At 38.4% G+C, this 23,008-nt stretch overlaps 1 protein-coding gene across 4 annotated transcripts in view; it reads left to right on the forward strand.

Moving 5' to 3' along the window:
- Window positions 1-23,008, forward strand: part of bcorl1 (BCL6 corepressor-like 1) — a 212,139-nt gene that overhangs the window by 142,699 nt on the left and 46,432 nt on the right. For 3 of the 4 annotated variants that reach the window (XM_059977160.1, XM_059977161.1, XM_059977164.1), the window contains 4 exons: window positions 3,698-3,860; window positions 11,074-11,154; window positions 14,611-15,021; window positions 22,653-22,948. In XM_059977160.1, coding sequence (XP_059833143.1) covers window positions 3,698-3,860; window positions 11,074-11,154; window positions 14,611-15,021; window positions 22,653-22,948 — 951 coding nt within the window. The remainder of the gene's footprint in view (window positions 1-3,697; window positions 3,861-11,073; window positions 11,155-14,610; window positions 15,022-22,652; window positions 22,949-23,008) is intronic. The other variant, XM_059977163.1, reaches the window with a different exon arrangement.

A 23,008-nucleotide genomic window follows, 5' to 3' on the forward strand; every position in this document is an offset into this window, starting at 1 on the left:
GAGTATATAACTGGGAATTCAAACTTATCCTAAGGGCATAAATAGGAAAATGGTTGTATCTGAAGGAGTGGGGCCCATTAAGAACAAAAGGGAAATTACACTCTTATGGTTCCAAATGAATATTTTAGATTTATATTTAACAGGAAAAAAGTTACTTGCAAAGTAAAAGAGAAGAAAGTTGAAATGCTGTATATATTAAAAATTGATTTCATAGAGATATTAAAAAATAGTGAATTAAATACAGATAATCACTAGCACCAGATGAGGTACATCCTAGATTTTGAGGGACGTATGGGATGAAAAATTATAGTGGCATTAACCATAATTTTCCAGTGAACCTTGGATATGGGGGTTCTAGGGGACATCATATTAGAAATGCTGTTCTCTTATTCAAGAAAGGGGGGGGGGGGATAAGGATAAACTTGCCTGAAATAAGCTAGTCATTTTAACCTCAGTTGTGAAAAAGCTTTTAGAAACATGGATCTCAAGACAGGATTAATAGAGGAAAATGGATTAATTAAATCAAACCAGCACAGATTTATTAAGGGTAAATAATATTAAATATATCAGTTTGTCAATAACAAACCACAAAGAGGATAGTAAATAATTGCAGCAGGTTATGAACAGGTTGTTGAATTGTCAGATACATGGCAGATGAAGCTTAATGCCAAGAAATGATTGGTGGGACATTTTAATAGGAAGAATGAGCAGAGATAATATAGAATTAGAATTAATGTTTCTTTTCTGAAAGGTTTGTGGAAAGAAATACCAAGGCTATATTTGTACAAATCATGGAATAAGGTAGGACCGGATGTGAAAGTAATTAAATATACTATATTTGTACACACGTTAATAAACACTTGTATAACTTCAGTGGAATATTGTGTTCAATTCTGGTCACCATATTATAGGAAGAGTGAAAGTTTTAAAGACTGTCTAGAAAAGAATTATCAAGATTGATACTGTGATGAGGGGTACAAGGATAGATTAGAGACACTGGTCCTTAGAGAAAAAGAAAACTGACAGGAGATTTGATAGAAGTATGATGAGAGATCTAAACAAAGTTGGTTGCGAGATGTTGTTCCCTTTAGTGGAACAATTTGGAATTGGAGGTTACAGATATAAATGAAGTGGAAAGAGAATTAATGAGGAAACATGAGGAAAATCTTTTTTTATTCAACATGTGGTTGGAAACTGCAATGTAGTTTTCCCATTTCCTTCAAGAGGTGTTTATTAAGGATATACATTTTTTGAGTCTATTCCCTTCCGTTCCGTATATTCTCTAATATCCTTTTGCATATAAATATATCAAATCACCTCAAATATGCTTTATCATCAAATACCTTGTGCTAAAAAAGTATGAAGGTTTCCTGCCATCCATAAAAAAAAAAATAGCTTATTGACTAATCATTTTCTGAGTCTGTAGCTCTTAGTTTACACATTTCAGTGTCTTGGAATCTGTCCTGGCAAGCTCTTTTTTTGCTTTCCTCAAATTTAACAGTGAGCAATTGTTAAAATTTGCTGCTAATAGACTATGGCTAATTAAAAAGAATCCCTGTTAGTCTCTTCTCCTCCAGCAACTAGAAGTGACAGAAAGATATGATACTGAGGTACCATACCTGAAATCTCTATGTCAAGTATCCAATGACAAATCCAAAGATAATAAGAATGTATGGAAAAATTTATTTGCCTTAGTGTTACTTATTCCATCATGATTTTCTCTGTGGTAGGTACTTAATGTAAGTTAGGCTGTTTGCATTAGACCTATGTTTATTCCTAATTCAGACCTGATCAATTCCCTTAAAGAAAATAGTTCCTTCCATTAAGCACCTAACATATTTCAATTAATTGTAACATTTAGAGTCTTGTAGTCAATTGGCTTAATATCCGTACAGCCAAATTCAAATTCGCAAATGACATTAGCAATATTTTTGTTAATGTTAATTTAAATACCATACCAAGCAAAATAGGTAGATACCAAATCTTTTTATTTCATGGTTACTCACTACAGTTTTGATGAATAGATCAATAAAGGCCTCCCTTTTCAGAATTGTGATTTCATGTTTACACCTGAACGTCAGATGATGTGAGGGAAATTAAAGTTGAGGCTCAGACTCATCAAGGTTCTAATTAAAAATGAACATTGATGTATAAGAGCTAGACCTGTGTTGCTCAGGAAGCTTTGTGTGGGCATTGAAGCCATTATGGTAACTTGTGGACCATTGATCTCATTCCCATGGCAATGGCATATGAGACACTATGGTGTTTCTGTGAACGAAATAGAAAGTTCAAGCTTCAAGTAATCTCTCATCCAGCCATTATGAGGACTGAATCTACCTTAACAATTGGAAGTCTCCTTGTACAGAACCACTGAATAAAATCCTGCATTGTTATGAGTAAATTGTCTACACTTTCTCCACGGACCCTTTGGTTAATAATAAAGGTTGAAAACACTTGGTTCAGAGTGACAGTCAAAATAGACAATTGGCTTTACTGTTTATTGCTATGAAAGCAAATATCCTAGTACCTATATTTCAGGACCTACAATTTTGTAAAGGATTAATCTGATAATGCATGGCCACTCATTGTTCTGCAGAATTCCTTTGTTGCATGTGAAATTATTATATTTTATAAAATGTTTAAAAAATACCTATTTATGTTTAAAGCTAAATGTCATCTTCTTTATAGCAACTTTAACAAAATAATAAAATAAGGTTATTACATAGTTGTTAAATTAAGCTCTAGTGGTTTCCTTCTATGTAGCATCTACAGTTATACCATTATGTTGATCACTCGTGCTGTGGTTGTCACCTTGCTGTTGGCAAGCTGCCTGCTTTTGGTGATATGGGAGGTACTCATCCTTACAGCTCTTGCCCTAAATGGCCAAGTGCTGTTTTGGACCAGAAGTGACTGTTGATTAGATTTGTTGTAGGTAAAAAAAGAGTGCACTATCTTAAGAGATTCTGGTGGTAGGAGAAATGCAGAAAAAGATAAAACATTTTAAAACTGCTTTGAAAATGTATAAGAATTGAGTAGATAGCAGGTATGGATTTGCTGTAACTCTCTAATTACATTTTATTTAAGGCAGTTCCCAAACCGCACCTTTAACAATGAGCACGTCCTGCAAAACAATAGTCTGTTTTCTTTTGGTTGCAGTGAGATGTTTCTGTTTCTTCTGTAGGCTATACCACTTGTCAAGTATGGAAAGTATTTTTGTGTAAATATTGAAATTTGTGATCTTTTGAGAACTTTTAAACTAGAGTAAGGCAAAGTACTACTTGGTCTTAGTGCTCCAATTTGGTGAGAAATAAATTTCTAATTCTTGTTCTTTTAAACCATTCTTAGTTTTTCTAACCATGTGAGAAAATATAATCCTTGATTGAGATGATTTTTCACTGTCGTTATGTGAAATGAAAGACAGGTTGAGAAATCAGATGAAGAGGTGGCAGGATTCTCGGCTAATTCACTCTGCTACTGAGAGTCACTGTTTCAGCAACCATATGATCCATTTCAAGAACTGGGGTCATAGATATGATAGTAACTGAATTAGAGGAATTAGCTGTTTTAAATGTTCTTATTTGTCAAATAATTAATTTGGTTTATGTTAAGAGTTGGAATCATTGATATGCTTGATACAAACTTGCAACGAAAGTTTAAGTGAAAGGTATTCATGACTTCAGTTGAATATAAATTGCAGGGAAGCAAAAGACGGTCAAGCAGTCTCGAAGTGAGCCAGAGCGTAAACGACGAAGATGGTTGTTTATCAGAAGGACATGATGGGGAAAGAAGAAGCAGACGGCTGAAGACACCAAAGACTGAATCCCCTTCCAGGACAGCAGTACAAGATAAAGGTCGAACTGGTAAGTAACGCAACACTGCTTGTATGCTACTTAGTGCGTTGCAGTGAGCCTAGGATAAGAAAGTGCTCTAGTTCAAACATGAGAGGCCTCCCTTTATTTACGTTGCCCACAATAGCATTTCCATTCAAACCTCAGTTAAACTGCCATCAGGGTTCACTAAAAGGATCCACTAAGGACCTAATGAGGTGGGTGCTTTTGGCCAGTTACTGAGAAGAATTGGGTAACACTTTATTCAGGCAGTCTTTTTTGGTATCTAGGTTTCTTTTCTGTGTTTGAGGTCAAAATTCTCCCATAGAATACAACAAAATTTTAAATAAACTTTGATTGTTATCTTAGGAATGAATAGCCATTATAGAAAATAAACATACTAAATAGAAAATGCTTGGAAGATTTCCTGAAGATCAAAAAGTAATTAAATTATTCTTACCTGTGATCTCAAAGGACAGTGATGAGGGCATTGCAGTTGACATTAAAAGGTCAGATTTAGGAATCAGAGCAGCCAAAATCCTTGTTCTTACTAGCTAATCATTGTGCCATACTGCATAGGAATAGACCCGTTGGCCAATCACAGCCATGCAGACGTTCAAGTGCCCAACTATACTAATTCCGTTTAACAACACTTGGACCATAGCTTTCTATGCCTTCACGATTTATAAGTGTTGTGACAATACCTGATCAACTTAATCCTCACCCTAAACATCTAGCCTTTAGTTTTAAATACTTCAGCTATGGGGATAAGTTTTCCTACTCACCATTCTATGATTCTCATAATTTTGTAAACTACTATCAGATTTCCCCTGCAGCCTTTCCTGTTCCAAGGAAAACACATCAAGGCTCTCCAGTGTCTCCTTGTGATAGAAAATGCTCCATTCCAGGCTGCAGCTTGGTGAACCTTCTCTGCACCCTTTCCAATGCAAATATATCCTTTTAGTGACCAGTGTCTTTCAGCTGTAAGTTGTTTCAGCAGAACAAAACGTCCTGAATCCACCCCGGAATCTGAATTTGGTAGCCTCATATCCCAGTCAGTCTGCTCCAGATATGGAGGCACAGCCAAGCAAGCCCTCCATACTTGAGATGTCTTGTGAAGCAGAGCAGACTGCTCTTCTCTATTCGGCCTCACAGCCATATGCTTATACGTTAATTATAGAAAGATGGTGTGCAGGTAAAACAATTAATTAATTGGAAAAATGGGAAGCGTTGTCTTTATTGGAGAGCAAACTGAAGAAATCTCACAAGGATTTGGTGAGACAGTGTCTATTTGTTCAATGAGCAGTGTATGCCCATTGAAGTAATTCAGGGAAGCTATACTAGATTAATTACTGGAATGAAAGGATTTTACATAGAATTATTGGAGATTAGAAGGATGCGAATTGATGTCAAAAGAAAGTACTTGATTCTGAATTGCCTTTCCAGGGTAAGTGCTATGAAGATATTTCTCCTCATAGGGTAGTCTGGAACTAAGTGTTTTTGTTTCAGAATATGAATGTACCAATTTGAGATGGAGCGTAGAGGAGTTTATTCCTTTAATCAGTTGAATCTTTGGAGTTCTTTATTTAAGAGAGTTATGGAAGTTGAGTGACAAATATATTCAAGGTTAAAATAGATTTTAGGAATGTGAGGGAAATGAAGGGTTACAGGATCAGACAGTAAAGTAAAGGTCAAGATTGGAACCATCCTAAGCTTATTTGATGGCTGAGCAAAGTCAAAGGGTCATATGACCCACTCCAGTTCTCATATCCTATGTTCTTACTCCCCTTGCTTTCAACAGGATAGAGATCTTAATTTTCATGGAATATTTGACTATAAGTGCATATACTTATCCCTGTAAGGAGCATAGCCTTTAATGTATGAATCATGTAATTCATGAAATTCAACCCAGCGTATCTTAATGCCAACCATACTTCGGTTTTTTTTTGCTCTGTATGGTGCTTATTGAATGACACCTATCAATTCTACAATATTTGTTTTGAGCTTCAGTAACTGTAATTTGGTCATATTTTTCATTTTGTGAGAAAATTATCAGCACTCACATTGAAATATATGAGCATGATAGAACTGGGTCAGGCCACGAGGCTTCAAATCTCAGTTCACTCTGCTGTACTTTGAAACTTCAAAAGGTATGCAACTGCTCATGATGGCTGAGCAACTCCACCAACTTTACACACAATGGCAAAGAAGGAATTAAATACGACCTTTTGTTTTAATCTTTGAAAGATAAGGCAGCCAGTCAGATCTGGTGGTTCAGTTGCTGAGAGGAACAAGATAGAGAATTTCATCAGCTGCAGCTTATCTCACTCCTCAGTATACATAGAGAAATTATTCTTTGCTCCTAGAAGGCTCCTTAAATGTCATTCTGGAACCAAAGATTCTCCATTGAGAGATATATAATTGTGTAACTCATAACTGTTCAAGCCTGGAAGGGCAAATCTGGGACTGTACTAAATTGTGAATGGGTTCAGCATCAGCATTGTAGTCCGTTATTTTTTTTGGGACATGGACATCACTGGTAAGGCCATAGAATTTGAATAATTATTGACATGTTGTGTTAAATCAAGTAGCTTCTCTTTATTGAGGGGCCAGTGATGAATTAAATGTTGTCAAAATCAGCATCTTTGACAATTCATTCTTGTTCCATGGAACAGAATTTGGAAGACATGATGTAATTCAAAAGCAGCACAAGTGTTGCACTTGCCCCTATACCTCCCTCCTCCTCTGTCACCACCATTCAGAGCTGCAAACAGTTCTTTCAGGTGAAGTGACACTTCACCTCGAGTCATTCGGGGTCATCTACCATATCCAGTGCTTCTGGTATAGCTGTCTGTCTATCAGTGAAACCTGCTCTAGATTGGAGGACTGGTTCATTGAACACCTTTGCTCTGTCCGCCGTAAAAAGTAGGATTTCTGGTGGCCACCCATTTCAATTTGACTTCTTATTCCCATTTGGAAATGTCAGTCTATGGCCTCCTTTACTGCCACGATGAGGGCAAACTCAGGTTGGAAGAGCAATTGCTCGTATTCCTCATATTCATGATAGCATGAATATCGATTTCTCTAACATCCTAATTTTCACTCTCCCCCCTTTTTTCCCATTCCTCATTCTGGTTCCCCTATCACCTTCCTTTGATGCCCATCCTCCATCCCTTAATTCCAGGGTCCACTGTCCTCTCCTATCAGATTCCTTTTTCAGCCCTTTTATCTCTCCCACCTATCTCATGTCTGCTGCTTACTTCATTCTCCCCACCCTTTCCCACCCACCCACCTTCAACCTGACCTGGTCTCACCTGTCATCTGCCAGCTTGTACTCCTTCGCCTGCCCCACCTTCTTATTCTGGCTTCTTCCCACTTTCTTTCTAGTCCCGATGAAGGGTCTCTGCTATCTGTTTGTTTCTCTCATACATGCTGCTTGACCTGTTCAGTTCCTTTAGCATTTTGTGTGTGAGCTCTTGTTGTGGTTAACCACATTTCTTCAATAGGCCTTCACTGGTGGATTATCATACAAATACCATGGATTCCACTTAATTGGGCCAGTGGTTAATCATGGTGGTACCTATTTGGGACAACTCTTAAAGGAACAAAGCTAATCGAAAATAGCCAGGATTCCCTTTGTTTATTTCGGAAACTGTGCTGATTAATTGGGCAGGAGACTGTTGCCAAACAGTTTCTAACTAGCATCAGTCACATGTAAGTCGTATGGCCATTAGGTACTACACCATGCTTAAAGCGAACAGTTTGAAAGTAGTGTCAATTGCGTGTGCATGTCTTCAAAAAGCAGTGTTTCTTTTCACTGACAATTGATAAGAAATAAGCAGGAAGACAATTTGGAACTCTTTTGTCACAGTGCTTTCAAGCATAAAGCTTGGAGATGGTAGAAATGGTAGGGAGTGAAAATGAAACGATTTTACTACTTCAAATTCAGAACTATGAAGAAATTGAAGGTATCGACAGTCATCTTGAATGTTGCAATGAAACTAAAGATTTGGAGGATGCAATCATTGATAACACCATATAAAAGTCGTCCATTATCTATACTGGGTGTGTGCACTGATTTTGTTTGTAATAAATCGAAAGGTGCCAGCATATGATGGATGAATTCCTCCATCGATAACTATTAAGAACTAATACACAGTTTTATTGTGTAGTAGTATTGATAGTGCTTTATTTTGTTCTGTATTTCATTTAGATTTAAATTTGTTAGTCAATTAAATGGTAGCTTGTCTTTTTTTTAATACCTTTTTAACTATTTCCATGAAATTTCAGCTAATTGGTGCAGCTGCTTAATTGGCCCAAAATGTACTGGTCCCAATGTGTCCCAATTAACTGGGACCTCTGTATTACCTTAAAAAAATTAATTAATTGATGAGCATGTACTTTTTCCTAGAGTACTGTAAGGATCTTGCAGTGTTAGAATACAACATGGCGAAGGCATAAAGAACATATAACTTCAGTATGTGGCAAATTATTTCAGCATATATTTTGTGTAAATGCCGGGTAATTCACCATATCCATTCCATCACTGTAATCCTAATATGATGGAGGAAGTTGCAATTTAAAAAAAAATTTTCATGATGTGTCATATGTTTGAAAGCAATATCTAGTAAGTACGTGATAAATGTTACAGAGGCACATATTATTATTTGAAAGCCTTTCTCTTAGTGTGCACTTTTGAATGAAACATTGACAATAGAATGATTCAAGCCGAAGATTTTTCTGGAACATAAAAGTGATAGCAGCAACGAAAAATGAAACTTAGTTTTATATTAATTAACCTAATGATTTTCCCTTTGTGAAAGCCTAACAAGTGCCTCCCAGTGTAGCTAGTCAGTCTATTTTAATTGGTTAGTATACATGTGGCACTGCAAGGTCTGTAAATCTGGCCCTAAATAAGCCAGAAGCGACAACAGCCTGTCAGACTGAGCCATTATAGCATGGTGCAAGGGTGGAAGAAGACACTTTGATTTTTTGTGTGTGTGCTTAATGCCAGTATGTTAGCTGGAATAAATAGACTGTGAATTTGCTGTGACCAAGTTTATATTTGAAGTCTCCAGACCCATAATACCTGTGAAAACATTTTTTTGCATGGCAGCAGTGGGCTGTCTGTTGTTTGATGTTTGGCTTATATGATAAAGCAATATAAATATTTCCCTGCACTGCTGAAGTTTAGAGAGTTTCCTTATCACAAGAATGTGTCCAAAGGTACGCTATAACAAATCACTAGTGATTGTGACTTGTATTTTAATTACCAATTTTTTATAGATTATGAAAGGTAAATCATGTTAGACAAATCTCTTCTGAGGTTGTGGCTGGTAGAATAGAAAAGAGCAAGTTGATGGGCTGAATGGCTCCTTTCAGACCATAAGGAAATAAATAATTGAAATATGAGAAATAATTGTAGTGTTTTATTTGGATTTTCTGAAGAAAAGTCGATAAGTGGAGTATTTTTTAAATGTTGAAGGATTGGAAGATGGTGTTACGAAAACTCAAAATTCAAAGTAAATTTATTATCAAAGTACATATATGTCACTATATACTACCCTGAGATTCATTTACTTGTGGGCATTCACAGTAAATGCAAAAAAACACAACAGAGTCAAGGAAAAACTGCACAAAACAAGACGGGCACAACCAATGTGTAAAAGACAACAAACTGTGCAAATACACAATACAAACAAAATAACAGCAATAAATAAATAATACACATTGAGAACATGAGATGAAGAGTCCTTGCAAATGAATCCATAGGTTGTGCGAGCAGTTCAGTGTTTGGGTGAGTAAAGTCAAGGGAAGTTATCCTCTTTGGTTCATACACCATAAATCACTGGATGTTAATATATAGGCACATCAAACAATTGGGAAAGTAAGTGGTACATTGACCTTTGTTGGAATTAAATTTGACTACAAGATTAGAGAATATTTTTTTGCTCTTGTATAAGGTTCTGTTGAAACCCCATTCTGAATATTTCTTACAACCTTGTCTTGCTCAGGTGAGGATATTCAGATCATCCCCAGTCAATGGCAGGATTCTGTTAATGTGAACTGTTTGCATTGGAAATGTGGCTGCAATACAAGTCCCCAGGCAGCAGTAAATGCCTGCAGTACCATGCTGCCAGTCTCCCAAACAGGCCCTCAGAAAAAATGGGTTGTACTTAAGTCAAGTGTTTATGAACTGGGGAGGACCTGTTAGGCAATTGGGGAAATAAGTTAATAAAATTGATTTCTGGCATGGTGGGTGTGTCATATTAAGGGAGATTAATAGGCTGGTCCTAAGTTGACTGGCTTTGGAAGAATGAAATATAATCTCTTCGAAACATACACAATTGTTATGTGGTTTTGCAGAATAGGTATGGAGTTGATACTGCCTCTGGCTGGGGGATATAAAACAAGCAGACCACATCAAGATGAGATGTAAGCTGTCAAGACATGTACTTCCCCCAGTGGATAGCAAATCTTTACAAATTCTGTACCCAAGAGACTTGTGGATGTTCAGTCAGAGCACATTCAGGAAAGCAGTAGGTAAATTTTTAGAAATTTTACAGAGTTGGAAATAGTCTGTAAGTTACCATTTGCTACCTAAAAAGAACTTCACTATTGCCAGACCAAAACGAAAAGGACATTTCACTTGTTCTGGGGTTTTTATATTTGTATAGTTTGTCTTCTTTTGCCCATTGGTTGCTTGCCAGCCTTTGTGAGTAGTTTTTCATTGTTTCTTTTGTATTTCTCTATTCTACTGTGAGTGCCTGCAAGACAATGAATTTCATAATATATCGTAGCTTTGATAATAAATTTACTTTAAACTTTGATGTAAGCTGGCTTTGATGAGATAGGTGAAAGTAGCTCACAACCATAAAAATGTATTTTGCTTATGATACAGCTTTCGATAAATCCAAAATAATGAGAAATGCAGTTATAAAACCGGTATAACTGAGAATGTGCAGAATAAACAGGTACTATTGCAAAGGAAAGTCTGAGGTGGAATCTAATGTTGTGTTCTTTAATTCCCATTAATAATTTTACTTCTTAATCTTATGCTTTTTTTCTGGAATTTTATTCATTAGTCTAATTTGCTCATTGGAAGAAACTTGTCCAAATTCTAGCTTTTGAACAAAAGGATATTTGCTTTACATTTTATATAAATGTTCTTAAATGTAGAAACTTTGCAGAGAAATTTAATTATTGCATGAAATATAAAGATTATTTGCTTTTTTTACTTTAATAGATTTTACTCTGAAAAAAGGTAAAAATAGTTTCAAGGACTTTATTCCAGTGGTGTTGAAAACCAGGACCCGCAGTCAGTCAGGTGAGTAAACTTCTCTTTAAGACCAGGGTGAAATAACTAGAATGCTCCTTGTAGTGTTCTCGCTCGGGTGTAACGGAACGACGAGCTAAACACCGAGTTAAACCTTTGTCAATAACGACAGGATCACAGTAAGATTAACCGTTTACTGTTCACTCTTCCACATTGACGTATGGTGAAAACTGTTGATAAAACAATACAAGATTTGTACAGCATTTGTTTCCTTCTTGATATTACAATTACATCGTAAATACTTGCAAAAGGTAAAATTACAACAACTACATTACATTAAAGTGCAGCATACAGTCAGAATCTACCTACGCCATTGACTGCTTTAAATACACTTCAACGCAAACTATCCGCAACTTTTTAACTAACGAAAACATAAACATTATCGACTGTTGTTACTTTTAATGGGATCGGCGTTAACATTTTAATTCAACATATCGATTATCTCATAACTCATAGCGTTGCGTTCACAATGTTCCTGGTGCGTAGAGAGAAAACTTTGCTGCTGCTGCGCTCGCACATGTCTCGACCCCAACCTTCCCGTTTCTCCAAACCGGTATTTTCCCACAAGACACGACGAAACCGGATGTGATGTCATCGCATGCCGTGATCTCTCACAGACAACTTTAAACAATCCTAACTTTAACTAGAATGCTAGCAAACGAATTACTAAGCGAAAATATTATAAACTAATTAACTGCCATAAAGGCAACACACTCCTAATATGAATTTTATATGAATACATAAACACTTAAACAAACACAATAAGATAGGCGACTTAATTTTTGTTTTGAAAGTTGCTTCACAAAAAAAATTATGCAGTGATGGCAAAATTATGTTTCTAAGTTTTTTTTGCTGTATCCCCATCAACAGGACTATATCTGATTCCTGAAAAAGACGTACCCTTTGCTGTCCTTTTTCATTCATCATGTGATCACTCTCACTGCACTGTGCTCTTTAATCAGAATTGCTGCTAGCCATTATCTTGATTTTCTTTTAGCTTGAACTTTTCAATCCTGCTGAGAAATAGATCTGTTAAAAAGTTACCTTACTTCTTTTTCCTGATTTAAAGGATGTACAGTAGCTACTGATACAATCTAAAAGAAAACTTGCTGTGCTTTAAGTAGTGCTGTGAGATATTTTACACATGGTTGCACATGAAAATGCTGGAGGAACTCAGTTGAGCAGCATCAGTGGAAGCAAATGGGTAGTCGCCATTTCAGGGCAAAACCCAGTGTCCTCAAGGTGACTATCCCTTTTGCCCCACACATCCTGCCAAACTCACTGAGTTCTTCCAGCATTGTGTGTGTGTGTGTGTGTGTGTGTGTGTGTGTGTGTGTGTGTTCCCTCCATTTTACAGCATCTGCAATCTCTTGTGTTTCCAAAGTCCAGTTAATGTTTTGTTCATTGGGCAGCACTTCCATCAGTGTGGCAGTTCCTAAAGCTAGATCCTGTATGATGCCCTCTAGCCTTCAAAAGTGGGGCCTGAACCTGTAGCCCTGTGGTTCAGAGGCAAGAATGTTAACACTGAGGTTGGATTGATGCATCATTTGTTTTGAAAGATTAATTCTAAATGCCTGCGGAACCTGTGGTTCACCAATCCAGCTGTCAGGTACCGACAAGTCCTTTAAAATGCCTTATGAAATTTGTTTTCATCGATCTTTAATAAGTTAAATTTCTCATTTACAAAATAAATTTTGAACCAATATTTGCACTTGCAGTGTTATGGAAATTCGATGTGAGTGATGTTTTACTGACTGCTGTGAAATTATTTTGCTATGCGCAGCTTTTGGCATGTGCCGGTCTTTTTATTTTCCCAGGATGCATTGCTACTTTACAACCAGTTACAGAGATAGCATCTCTTTCTTTACGTTCCTAGTTCCTGCAGTATAGTTTTTCATATTTATTTAAATGAAAAAATAAACAATGGTGAAAAGATTTTGAATCATTATTTAATTATATTTTAATGGCGCTTTTAATTTTGTACATGCAGACTTTTTAAAATATTGTGATAGAGTGCTTCTCTGCTATAGCCCACTCCACCAATTTATATAGGTTTCTTCTACTCTCTCTGTTTCTGTTCCTGGAAATAAAACTGCTCTTTTAATATGCCAAGAGGCTTTTTCCTCCATTTTTACAAAACTTCCTCATGTATCTTTGATGTCTTTGATTCATCTATTTTCTTCCTGTTGTTTAGCTACCCACAATGTTGTCATTTTTGACCCCTAAAATCTGTGATGCTGAGTTGGATATATTTGATACAGAGGAAGTGTAATTATTTCCCACCAATATTTGTTAGATTATTTTAATTATGAAATATTCACTGGCTGCCATGTTGAACAAAGGTGGATTCTGCGTTTCTCCATTACAAACCATGTTGCTAAGCCTTCTCTCCAGTTCTGCCTAAACCCATCAACAAGTGCTAAGATTTCTTGGCTTTCTAATAAGATTGAGAGCATTTAAACTTCCCTGCCATTTCCTCTTTATCATATTCACCAAATTAACTCTGCCTGAATACTGAAGAACTTTTCTTCTATAACTCTTGAACTCCTAGACATTTTATTCATGAGATCTGCTTTCTTTTTCTTTTACTTCATTGCAGTAAACGTAGCTAACCAAATGCTATTGCTGACCCAGTGCTGGTATCAACTTACCACACTTATATTATCATAGCAAGAGCATTTCCAGCAATGATTTCTCTTTCCACCCCTACATTGTTGACTCTGGAATTAGCTGTGGATCCATCAGTAGATCCCTCTACTTCACATATTTGCCTGGAATGATGAAATGCAAAGTTGGGCAGTAGGTCAACAACTACCTCCACTTCTGTAATGTGTTTTCTGCATTCCTGCTACAGCCTATTTGTTATTATGCCACCTCAGTTTTAAAATGTGCCCAATCTGATATTTTCTTGGTCAACTTTCCATTTCCTTCTGTCCGTAGACTGAAGCTTATTCTCTAGTTCCCAACTCAGCTTCATTGCATTCTCCCCAATTTGCTGATTTTTTGCATCTGAGAGCCCAAGTCAAACTATTTCATTATGTTATCCTGTTTTTCTTAAAAATTGTAGTTGGTCTTTACTTGATTGATAGGTCTGATTCCATGCTCAAGCAACTCTGCCTTGCCCCACTGCACTTTGACAGGAGTGCAGGAATCTAGAAGTTGGGGCTGTCTGGGTGGCTTCAAAAATCTCCAGTAAGATGTAGCAGACCAACTACATGACTAGATCTTTCTCTACTTTTTCCCATACTCTGTGAATTGATTGCAAGATTTCAGAGGCAGAGGGTAATGAAAATCAATTTGGTGAAATTTTACTAGATATGTATTTTACTTAAGTCTCAGAGTAATTTAGACATAATTTCGCAGTTTCAGATTATTGTGAAATTCTCAAATCAGAAGATAATTCAAGTGTCTTTATATATTGCTTTGTTCTCAATTTTTATGTTGCAGAGAGTCAATGCGGCATACAAATATACTTAAGTTGTGATCAGACAGACAGTTCATTGGAAGAAAATCAGCGTATGCAAGAGGTAGTGGAAGATGATGTAAAGAATTCAACGGGTCAAGAACTATTTAAAACGGAGGGTAAAGAGACCAAAGAAGAAAGTGAGGCAGGAAGAAATGTCAATTTATTTACTGAAGTGAGTGAAGAGGATAGCTTGGAGCTACGTAACTTGAATTGCCTCATAAAGACTGATGAGAATTTAAAAACTAATAATGAACAAAGTCCCACCATTAAGACACAAGTAAGAGGCAACAGAAAGAAGTTCCGGAATGAGGTAGATTCTGAAGTATCTTTACAAGGAGGGGCGAAAAATCAAGATGGCATCGGTTCGCAAACAAGAAAGACAGTTACTACAGGTAAAACTTAGTGTCTTGAAAAGTGCATGAATTGCCATCATTAGAAATAAGTCTTAAAACTTTGTTGAATGCTACTAATATTTGTACGTGGTGTATGTTGGTTGTCCAGGATGACAGGAGACCTGTTTGGGAGAGTTTTTAAAGTTGAAAAGCCATTGCACTGGGGCAGTACCACTCTCTCAACCTTAGAAATCTGGGTCCAGTGGAACGAACAAGTGTCACAAACTGGGGTCTTCTTTGGTTGTAGTAGATTACCACGATGTTTTCTGTGCCGTCTCATGTCCTTCACTCTCCACAGAGTATTACAATTCTGCCTTTCTGGCCTTCGGACCTCACTGTAGATCTCATCAGTCCAGTCTGCTGAGGCTGTTGGCTACCTTCACCTGGTTTAGCCTGCCATTGAAACAATGGGCTAGGGTGTGGTCCCTGTTGCATGCAAACAGCTACTTGGAGCCACAGGTGAGAGCTGTGTGTCTGGTAGGGACCAAAGGTGAGTGAGTTGCCCCAGAATAGACACAACAAGCACTTTCACCAGACGTGCTACCCTCCCTGGATGCTCCATACACCCTGCCTCTAATTGTGATTAATTTGCACAGTCATTACTTTTATTGCTCTTCTTGACAAATGACGATGATAAACATATCATAAGAAGTTCATGTTTTTTTTCTGGAAAATAGTTTTAGCCACAAAATTGGTGAAGTTCAACTGATCCTGCTGATTGACACAATAGGAACTTGAACGTCCAAGAACGTTCCAGTACCATTCACTCAAAATGCATCAGTTATCTACCTTATTATTTGAAAAGGCTGTCAGATATTTGAAAGTATATGATTAATGTGGGTCAACTTCCATCACTGATTCATGGTTTAGGTTTGTTATCTCTGGTATGATAATGGATATAAGACCATTGGCTAGAAATTTGTCTCTCTCATTTCTGGACTGTTAGTTAGATGATGAGCTTTTGGATGAATTTTGCCTGCCATTAAAAAAAGGTTGACAATTTGAAAACTTTTTTTGGGATATGTTCTGAAGGAAATCAGGCAAAAGGTTGCCAGAGAGATTATAGCAACAGAAAGTGTGAGAATCAGTATATGGAGCATTGGAGGGCGAATTGTATGTGGTCAGAAGATTGGGAGAAGGAAGGATAGTGACACTCACAAAGTAGACAGGGTGGTAAAGAAGGTGTATAACAAGCTTACCTTCGTTGGTCAGGGCGTTGAGTATAAGAGTAGGGAAGTTATCTTGCATCTGTATAAAACACTGGTTGGTCTCATTTGAAGCATTGGATATAATTCTGGTTGCTCTATTTGCAATAACAGTATGGAGTCTTTGGAAAGGGTACAGAAGAGGTTTATCAAGATGCTGCTGTTCTATAAAGAGAAAGAGGACATACTTGAGTCCTTCTCCTCATGCTTTTCAGAAAGTCAGATATGTACATATATGCATTACAATGACAGTGATATCCTAACAAACACTCCATGTTAAATTGTGTCTATCCCAAAACTTGAATTTAACAATTAGATGTTTACTTTGCACCTCATAGGAATTGTGTTCAAACAATATACGCTATACCATTTCTTGACAAATGCACACCCTGCAAATGTCTGGATCTTGCATACTAATTCTGAACAAGGAATTATTCAACCTAGTATGTCCAGTATGTAAACATTTAAGTATAACTTCTTCCCTCCTTTTATACCCATTTCCCATTTGAGTTCCCATGATCCTCTGAGTTTCATATAAATGTCGTCCTTTCTTTTCCTTATTCCAACTTTTGTTGCCACAGTGATCAAATAGACTTTGTAATTATGGCTTTCACCATCCCTTTATGCAAAAGCACCACTTTATTTACGTTCTTAATTTTTAGTGTCTGCCACCTCATTTCCTTCAACCCCAACACGGAGAGCAGCCCACAGGAAATGTGCACACACGTCTAGACCCTGCAGCTTCAACAGGTATTGTCCAATCACAAGAAGAACGCCTGGTCTGCAACTTGAAATACCTGTTTTAATAGATGTCAAAATCGAGAACTAATCAGTGCAGGGACATACATAATCAGGATGTACTTCTTTGACCCATTCCAAAGCTAAAGTGATAACAGCCATCTCAGACATGAATACTGATACTTTGTCTGATCACCTTGGCGCGTGCCCTAGTGGGCAAGGCATCAGACTAGTAACCTGAAGGTCACTGGTTCGAGCCTCAGCTGAGGCAGCGTGTTTGTGTCCTTGAGCAAGGCACTTAATAACACATTGTTCTGCGACGTCATCGGTGCCAAGCTGCATGGATCCTAGTCCTTGGACAACGTCAGTGGCATGGAGAGGGGAAGGCCTGCAGCTTGGGCAACTGCTGGTCTGCGCCCTGGAAACTCCAGGCGCAGATCCATGGTCTCTCGAGACTGACGGATGCCACCATGTCTGATCATCTTAATAGACACCTGAAAGTTTTGGAGCATAAACAGAAACATCTGAATGACCTGTCACTGGACCTTTTGAACTATCTGTATAGACATGTAAGAAGCCCACTAAGGGATTGGCTGTGCTGGATTGGGTGTTGCGCAATGATCCAGAAGTGATAAGAGAGTTTAAGGTTAAGGAACCCTTAGGGATCAATGATCACAATATTACTGAGTTCACTTTGAAATTTGAGAGGGAGAAACTAAATTCGAATGTGTCATTATTTCAGTGGAATAAAGGAAATTACAATGGCATGAGAGAGGAACTGGCCCGAGTTGACTGGAAAGGGACACTAGCAGAAGTTCCTGCGAAAAATGAGGAAAATGCAAGACAGATATATTCCAAATAAGGAGGAATTTTCGAATGGAAGAAGGACACTACTGTGGGTGACGAGTGAAGTCAGAGCCAAAGTAAAAGCAAAAGAGAGGACATACAAGGAGGCCAAAGCTAGTGGGAAGATAGAGGATTGGGAAGCTTTTAAAAACTTGCAGAAGGAAGCTAAGAAGGTCATTAGGAGGAAAAAGATGAATTATGGAAGGAAGCTGGCAACTAATATCAAAGAAGATAAAAAAAGCTTTTTTAAATATATAAAGGGTAAAAGAGAGCCGAGGGTAGATAGAGGACCAATAGAAAATGACATAGGAGATATTGTAATGAGAGATGCAGAGGACCTAAATGTGTATTTTGCATCAGTCTTCACTGTGGAAGACATCTGCAGAATACCAGCCATTTAAGAGTGTCAGGGAAGTGAAGTATGTGTAGTGAAAATTATGACTGAGATGGTGTTTGGGAAGCTTAATGATCTGGGGGTGGATAAATCTCCTGGATCTGGAATGCACCCTTGGGTTCCGAAGGAAGTAGCTGGAGAGATTGCAGAGGCATTAACAATGATCTTGCAAGAGCCAGTAGATTCTGGCATTGTACCCAATGACTGGAAAATTGCAAATGTTACTCTGCTATTTAAGAAGGGTGGGAGGCAGCAGAAAGGAAACTGTAGATCTATTAACCTGACATTAGTGGTTGGGAAGTTGTTGGAATCAATTGTTAGGGTTGAGATTACAGAGTACCTGGAGGTACATGACAAGATAGGCCAAAGCCACTATGGTTTCCTGAAAGAAAGAGCCTGCCTGACTAACCTACTGCAATTTTTTGAGGAAATTACAAGCAGGGTAGATAAAGGAGATGCAGTAGATGTGGTGTACTTGGATTTTCAGAAGGCCTTTGACAAGATGCTGCACATGGGGCTGCCTAGCAAGATAAGAGCCCGTGGAATTACAGGAAAGTTCCTAGCATGAGTGGGATTAAAGTGATTTTATTCTGACTGGCTGCCGGTTACCAGTGGAGTTCCATGGGGTTCAGTGTTGGGAAAGCTGCTTTTTTACGATGTATGTCAATGATTTGGACTATGGGATTAATGGACTTGTGGCTAAATTTGCCGATGATACAAAGATAAGTGGAGGAGCAAGTAGTGTTGAGGAAACAGAGAGACTCAGATAGTTTAGGGGAATGGGCAAAGAAGTGGCAAATGAAATACAATGTTTGAAGGTGTATGGTCATGAACTTTGTTGGAAGAAATAAGCAGACAGACTGTTATTTAGATGGGGAGAGAATTCAAAATGCAGAGGTCCAAGGGACTTGGGAGTCCTTGTGCAAGATACCCTAAAGTAGTGGTCACCAACCTTTTTAAGCTCAAGATCCCCTACCTCAGCCTTAGTGCAAGGCGAGATCGACTCCAGATTGATTAGTTACACACATGCGCACTGGGGGAAAAAAGACCGGAAGTAGAAATAATGTATAAATGCCAGGGGTACCCACCCTTTTTTGCACCGCGGACCGGTTTAATATTGACAATATTCCTGCGGACCAGCCGACCCGGGGGGGTGGGGGGGGATGTTAAGCACGACGGGAAAACAGTGACAATCGAAGCAATTTAGTTTTCACAGCTCTCGGCACTTAGCTGTTGTCCCGCACTGCTCACGTTTTTTCTGCTGATAAAACTCAGTAGGTTTGTCTTTCAAGTATAGGATGCTTGGACTCAGGGTACTGAAGCAGTTTTGAGGGCTTCATTGGCTAATTAGACAGTCTCCTGGCCCGATCTCCAGCCTCTGCCCGCCTGCCGCCAGACGCCTTGACCTGGTGCGGCTGGTCGTGGGTGGGGTGAGAGGACAAGGTCAGCGCCGGAGGTCCCTGTACCGGGGCCGCGGCAGTCGCAGTCTGGTGAGTGCGGCCGACCGAGCGAGGAGTGTGACAGGCTCACGCCCGCCCCTCCTTGTAGGATCTATCAGCCAACAAAAGTTGGTTTCATTAGATCACAGCAAGGTAGCTGCTCTGATACTTATGAAATCTTGAGCTCGAATTATGTTGTCTACAAATATCTTTGCACCGGGTTCCCCACAAACATTTGGTGTGCTAAATGGGTTCAGAGGCGGTGCCCATCTGTCCGCGTTCCGGGCCGGTAGCATTGGCACTTCCCACCGGCCGCGCTCCGGGACAGCAACATCGGCTCTTGCTGCCAGCTGCGCTCCGGGCCAGTAGCATCGGTGGTTCTCGCCGGCCGCACGAGGCAAACACTGGCGCGCGGGTATCACTGCGTTTAGGCGACTGATGACTTCGCGTGAGTTGTTCAACTGTGGGCGTACACAGGGAATGAGGAAAAGTGCAGCTGACTCCTTCTGTTTCCTCGCGGCCTGGTGGTTGGGGACCACTGAAGTACACTGTAGTGCGGGGGAGCTACACCCATGTGCACTGGACAGAAAGAACGGAACTAAAACCCCGCAACCCGGAGAGAATCTCTCAACAGTATTTGTGTATTTATTTTTCATTTTCTGCGATCGATGGGTTGGCGACCACTAGTCTAAGCCATAATATCTTCCAGTGCCACTGATATAAAATCATTCTTCATCTTGATCTTTACTTAAAAGCTTGAATCACCCACAGGCAAAGGGGAAGACCATGGAGGAATGACAGAAAAGGGTACACTGGGACCATATTCCACATTAAACAATTCATAATTTTGTGCCCATTTATTCCTCATCCACCCAAAACTGAAGACCTTACAAATGCAGTGCTCCCAATTCCCTACTGTTATTGCCAATATTGGATGACCAACTTTATATCTTCTTACGTTAACCCAATAAACTATAACCTGCACAGATGTAAAGGTACTTCACCCATTCCTACCAGAAATGCCGAAATTGGGGATGATTTAATAGTACCACAACATAATCTCAATGCTTGAGCATGTACTTTATCTTGAGGCTTTAAGACAACTGGTGAGGCTGACCCATAAGCAACATATCCTTATTCAAAGACCGATCTGATTAAAGCAATATATATTTGTTTCCGTAACTTCTTTCTCAAGCCCCAATCACACTGAACTAAGCATCTGAGCGCATTAAGAGCTTTTTTACACGTATCTATAATTTTATTTACATGCACCTTTTATGTTAGCCTTGTGTCCATCCACGTATCTGGAAACTTTACCACTGACTCTTCTTTAAGATATTTACCATGTAGCTTGAGATCAGTTGTTGGTGTAATGTCCCTTTTAGAAAAACAAATAACTTGAGTCTTTGCAACAGAAATTTTAAACCCCCACCGATGTCCCTATTCCTCTACTTAATCAATAGCTGCCTGCATTTTCCTAACTATATAACTTATATTCCTGCCTCTCTTCCATTAGGCACCATCATCAGCATATAATGATTTGGAAATGTCTGAGCCAACATTTAAGAAAACATCGTTAATCATGTTAAAAACAAGTGAGCTACACACAATCCTTGGTAGAGTCCTATTCTGTAACTCATACTTCTTAGAAAACATTGTTCCCACCCTAACTTGTATCTTTCTATCACATAAAAAATCTTAAATCCAGTTTAACATTCTACCACCAATTCCCATCATTTTGTGTTTAAACAGTGGTCCTTGGTCAATGATATGTTGTTTGCTTTCTCTACATCAAAGAAAATTGTTATCACTGATTCTTTAACTTGGACCTTACAAATATCAGATTCCAAACTTAACACAGAATCCATCTTCATTCACCCTTTACGATACACCTAATTTTCCAAAACCTTCTGCAAAATAAGGAAGCCTACTATAACCATTCATTCCATTATCTTCCATACATGTGAAGTTAGCAAAATAGGACTGTCACTGGAAGATCTAATTGATCTTTACCATGGTTTCAGTATAAGATAACAACTGCTGATTTCCATGAAGGAGGAAGTTGCCATTCACCCCATATTGTATTAAAGAATTCCAAAACCAACATAAGTCATGAATTTGATAACCATGTAAACTGAACCTTTTGACTATGTCTGGATGCTTTTATGCGTATATTGCTGCTACATGATTGGCTGATTAGATATTTGCATTAACAAAGAAATGTGCAGACGTACCTAATTAAGCGGCTACTGAGTGTAATTTCAGGGGAGGCCCATTTAAGGAAGCAGAATTTTTTTCCCTCAGAAGATTGGGGTTTTTGTAGTTAACAACCCTAGAGCACTGTAAAAGTATAATCAATGCATATATTCAAGGCAGTGATTTATAAATGCCAACATCAAAAGGAGTCAAAGCGTATAGGGAGAGAGAAGGAAAGTCATGTTGAGGCCATTAATTATCTGTGATGTTATTGAATAGTAGAGCTGGCTGAAATGGACAACTGATTCTTGCTTCTTTTTCTTAGTCCTTTTAAGAAGGAAGAATAAGACATTTGGAGCATAGTATGAGAATATGGAGAAAAAAAATGGTGATTAGCATAGGATTAGTGTAAGTGAATAGTTGATGGTTGCTGCAGACTTGGAGACCAGAGGATCTGCACTGTATTAGTGTTTGATGCTGACTAATATCAAGCATTCCTTCATGATTTAGTTGCCCATCTGTGTGATGTACTGACAGCTCATATCTTGCCATGTGTATATTTGCCAACATTAATTGTCATTTGGACAACAACCACAAGCACTGACTGGTTGAGGTAAAACTGCTCTAGTGATCTGTTCCAGCATTTTAGTATAACATCATATTGCACATTCTGATATTACAGAAGATTATACTCCACTGATGCCAAAAGTGGATTTTAGCTAAAACATTTTGACTACTAGTGGGTATACAGTTTCATGAGAACTTAAAAATCTAGAGCAGAGATGGACCCTGGTCCAGTTAACCATGTTGCAGTTTTCTTTTTAGGCATATGGACACCACCTGCTTCATCACGAAAGAGGCTAGCTCCTTCAGCCACATTGCCTAATACTGACTGGAACCTGAGTGTCAGGCACAGCACTCCTGTGTCAGGAAGTATACGTAAACTTAAAGAACCCTGCAGCCCAGGTGCTCTGAATTTGTCCCACATACAAGAATCTCCAAGTGACTACCAGTCTGAAAAACCATCAGGAAAACGTAAATGTAAGACAAAGCATATAAGTGGGCCCTTGTCATCAGAAGATGGTGCAAACAATCAAGGAAAGCACAAGGTAAACAATTTACAGTAGCTCTGTTTACAAGTTAGAAGATTGTGTAGCCACATTGTTTTG

This window comes from Hypanus sabinus, chromosome 8 (assembly GCF_030144855.1).
Source record: "Hypanus sabinus isolate sHypSab1 chromosome 8, sHypSab1.hap1, whole genome shotgun sequence".
Lineage (NCBI taxonomy): Eukaryota > Metazoa > Chordata > Chondrichthyes > Myliobatiformes > Dasyatidae > Hypanus > Hypanus sabinus.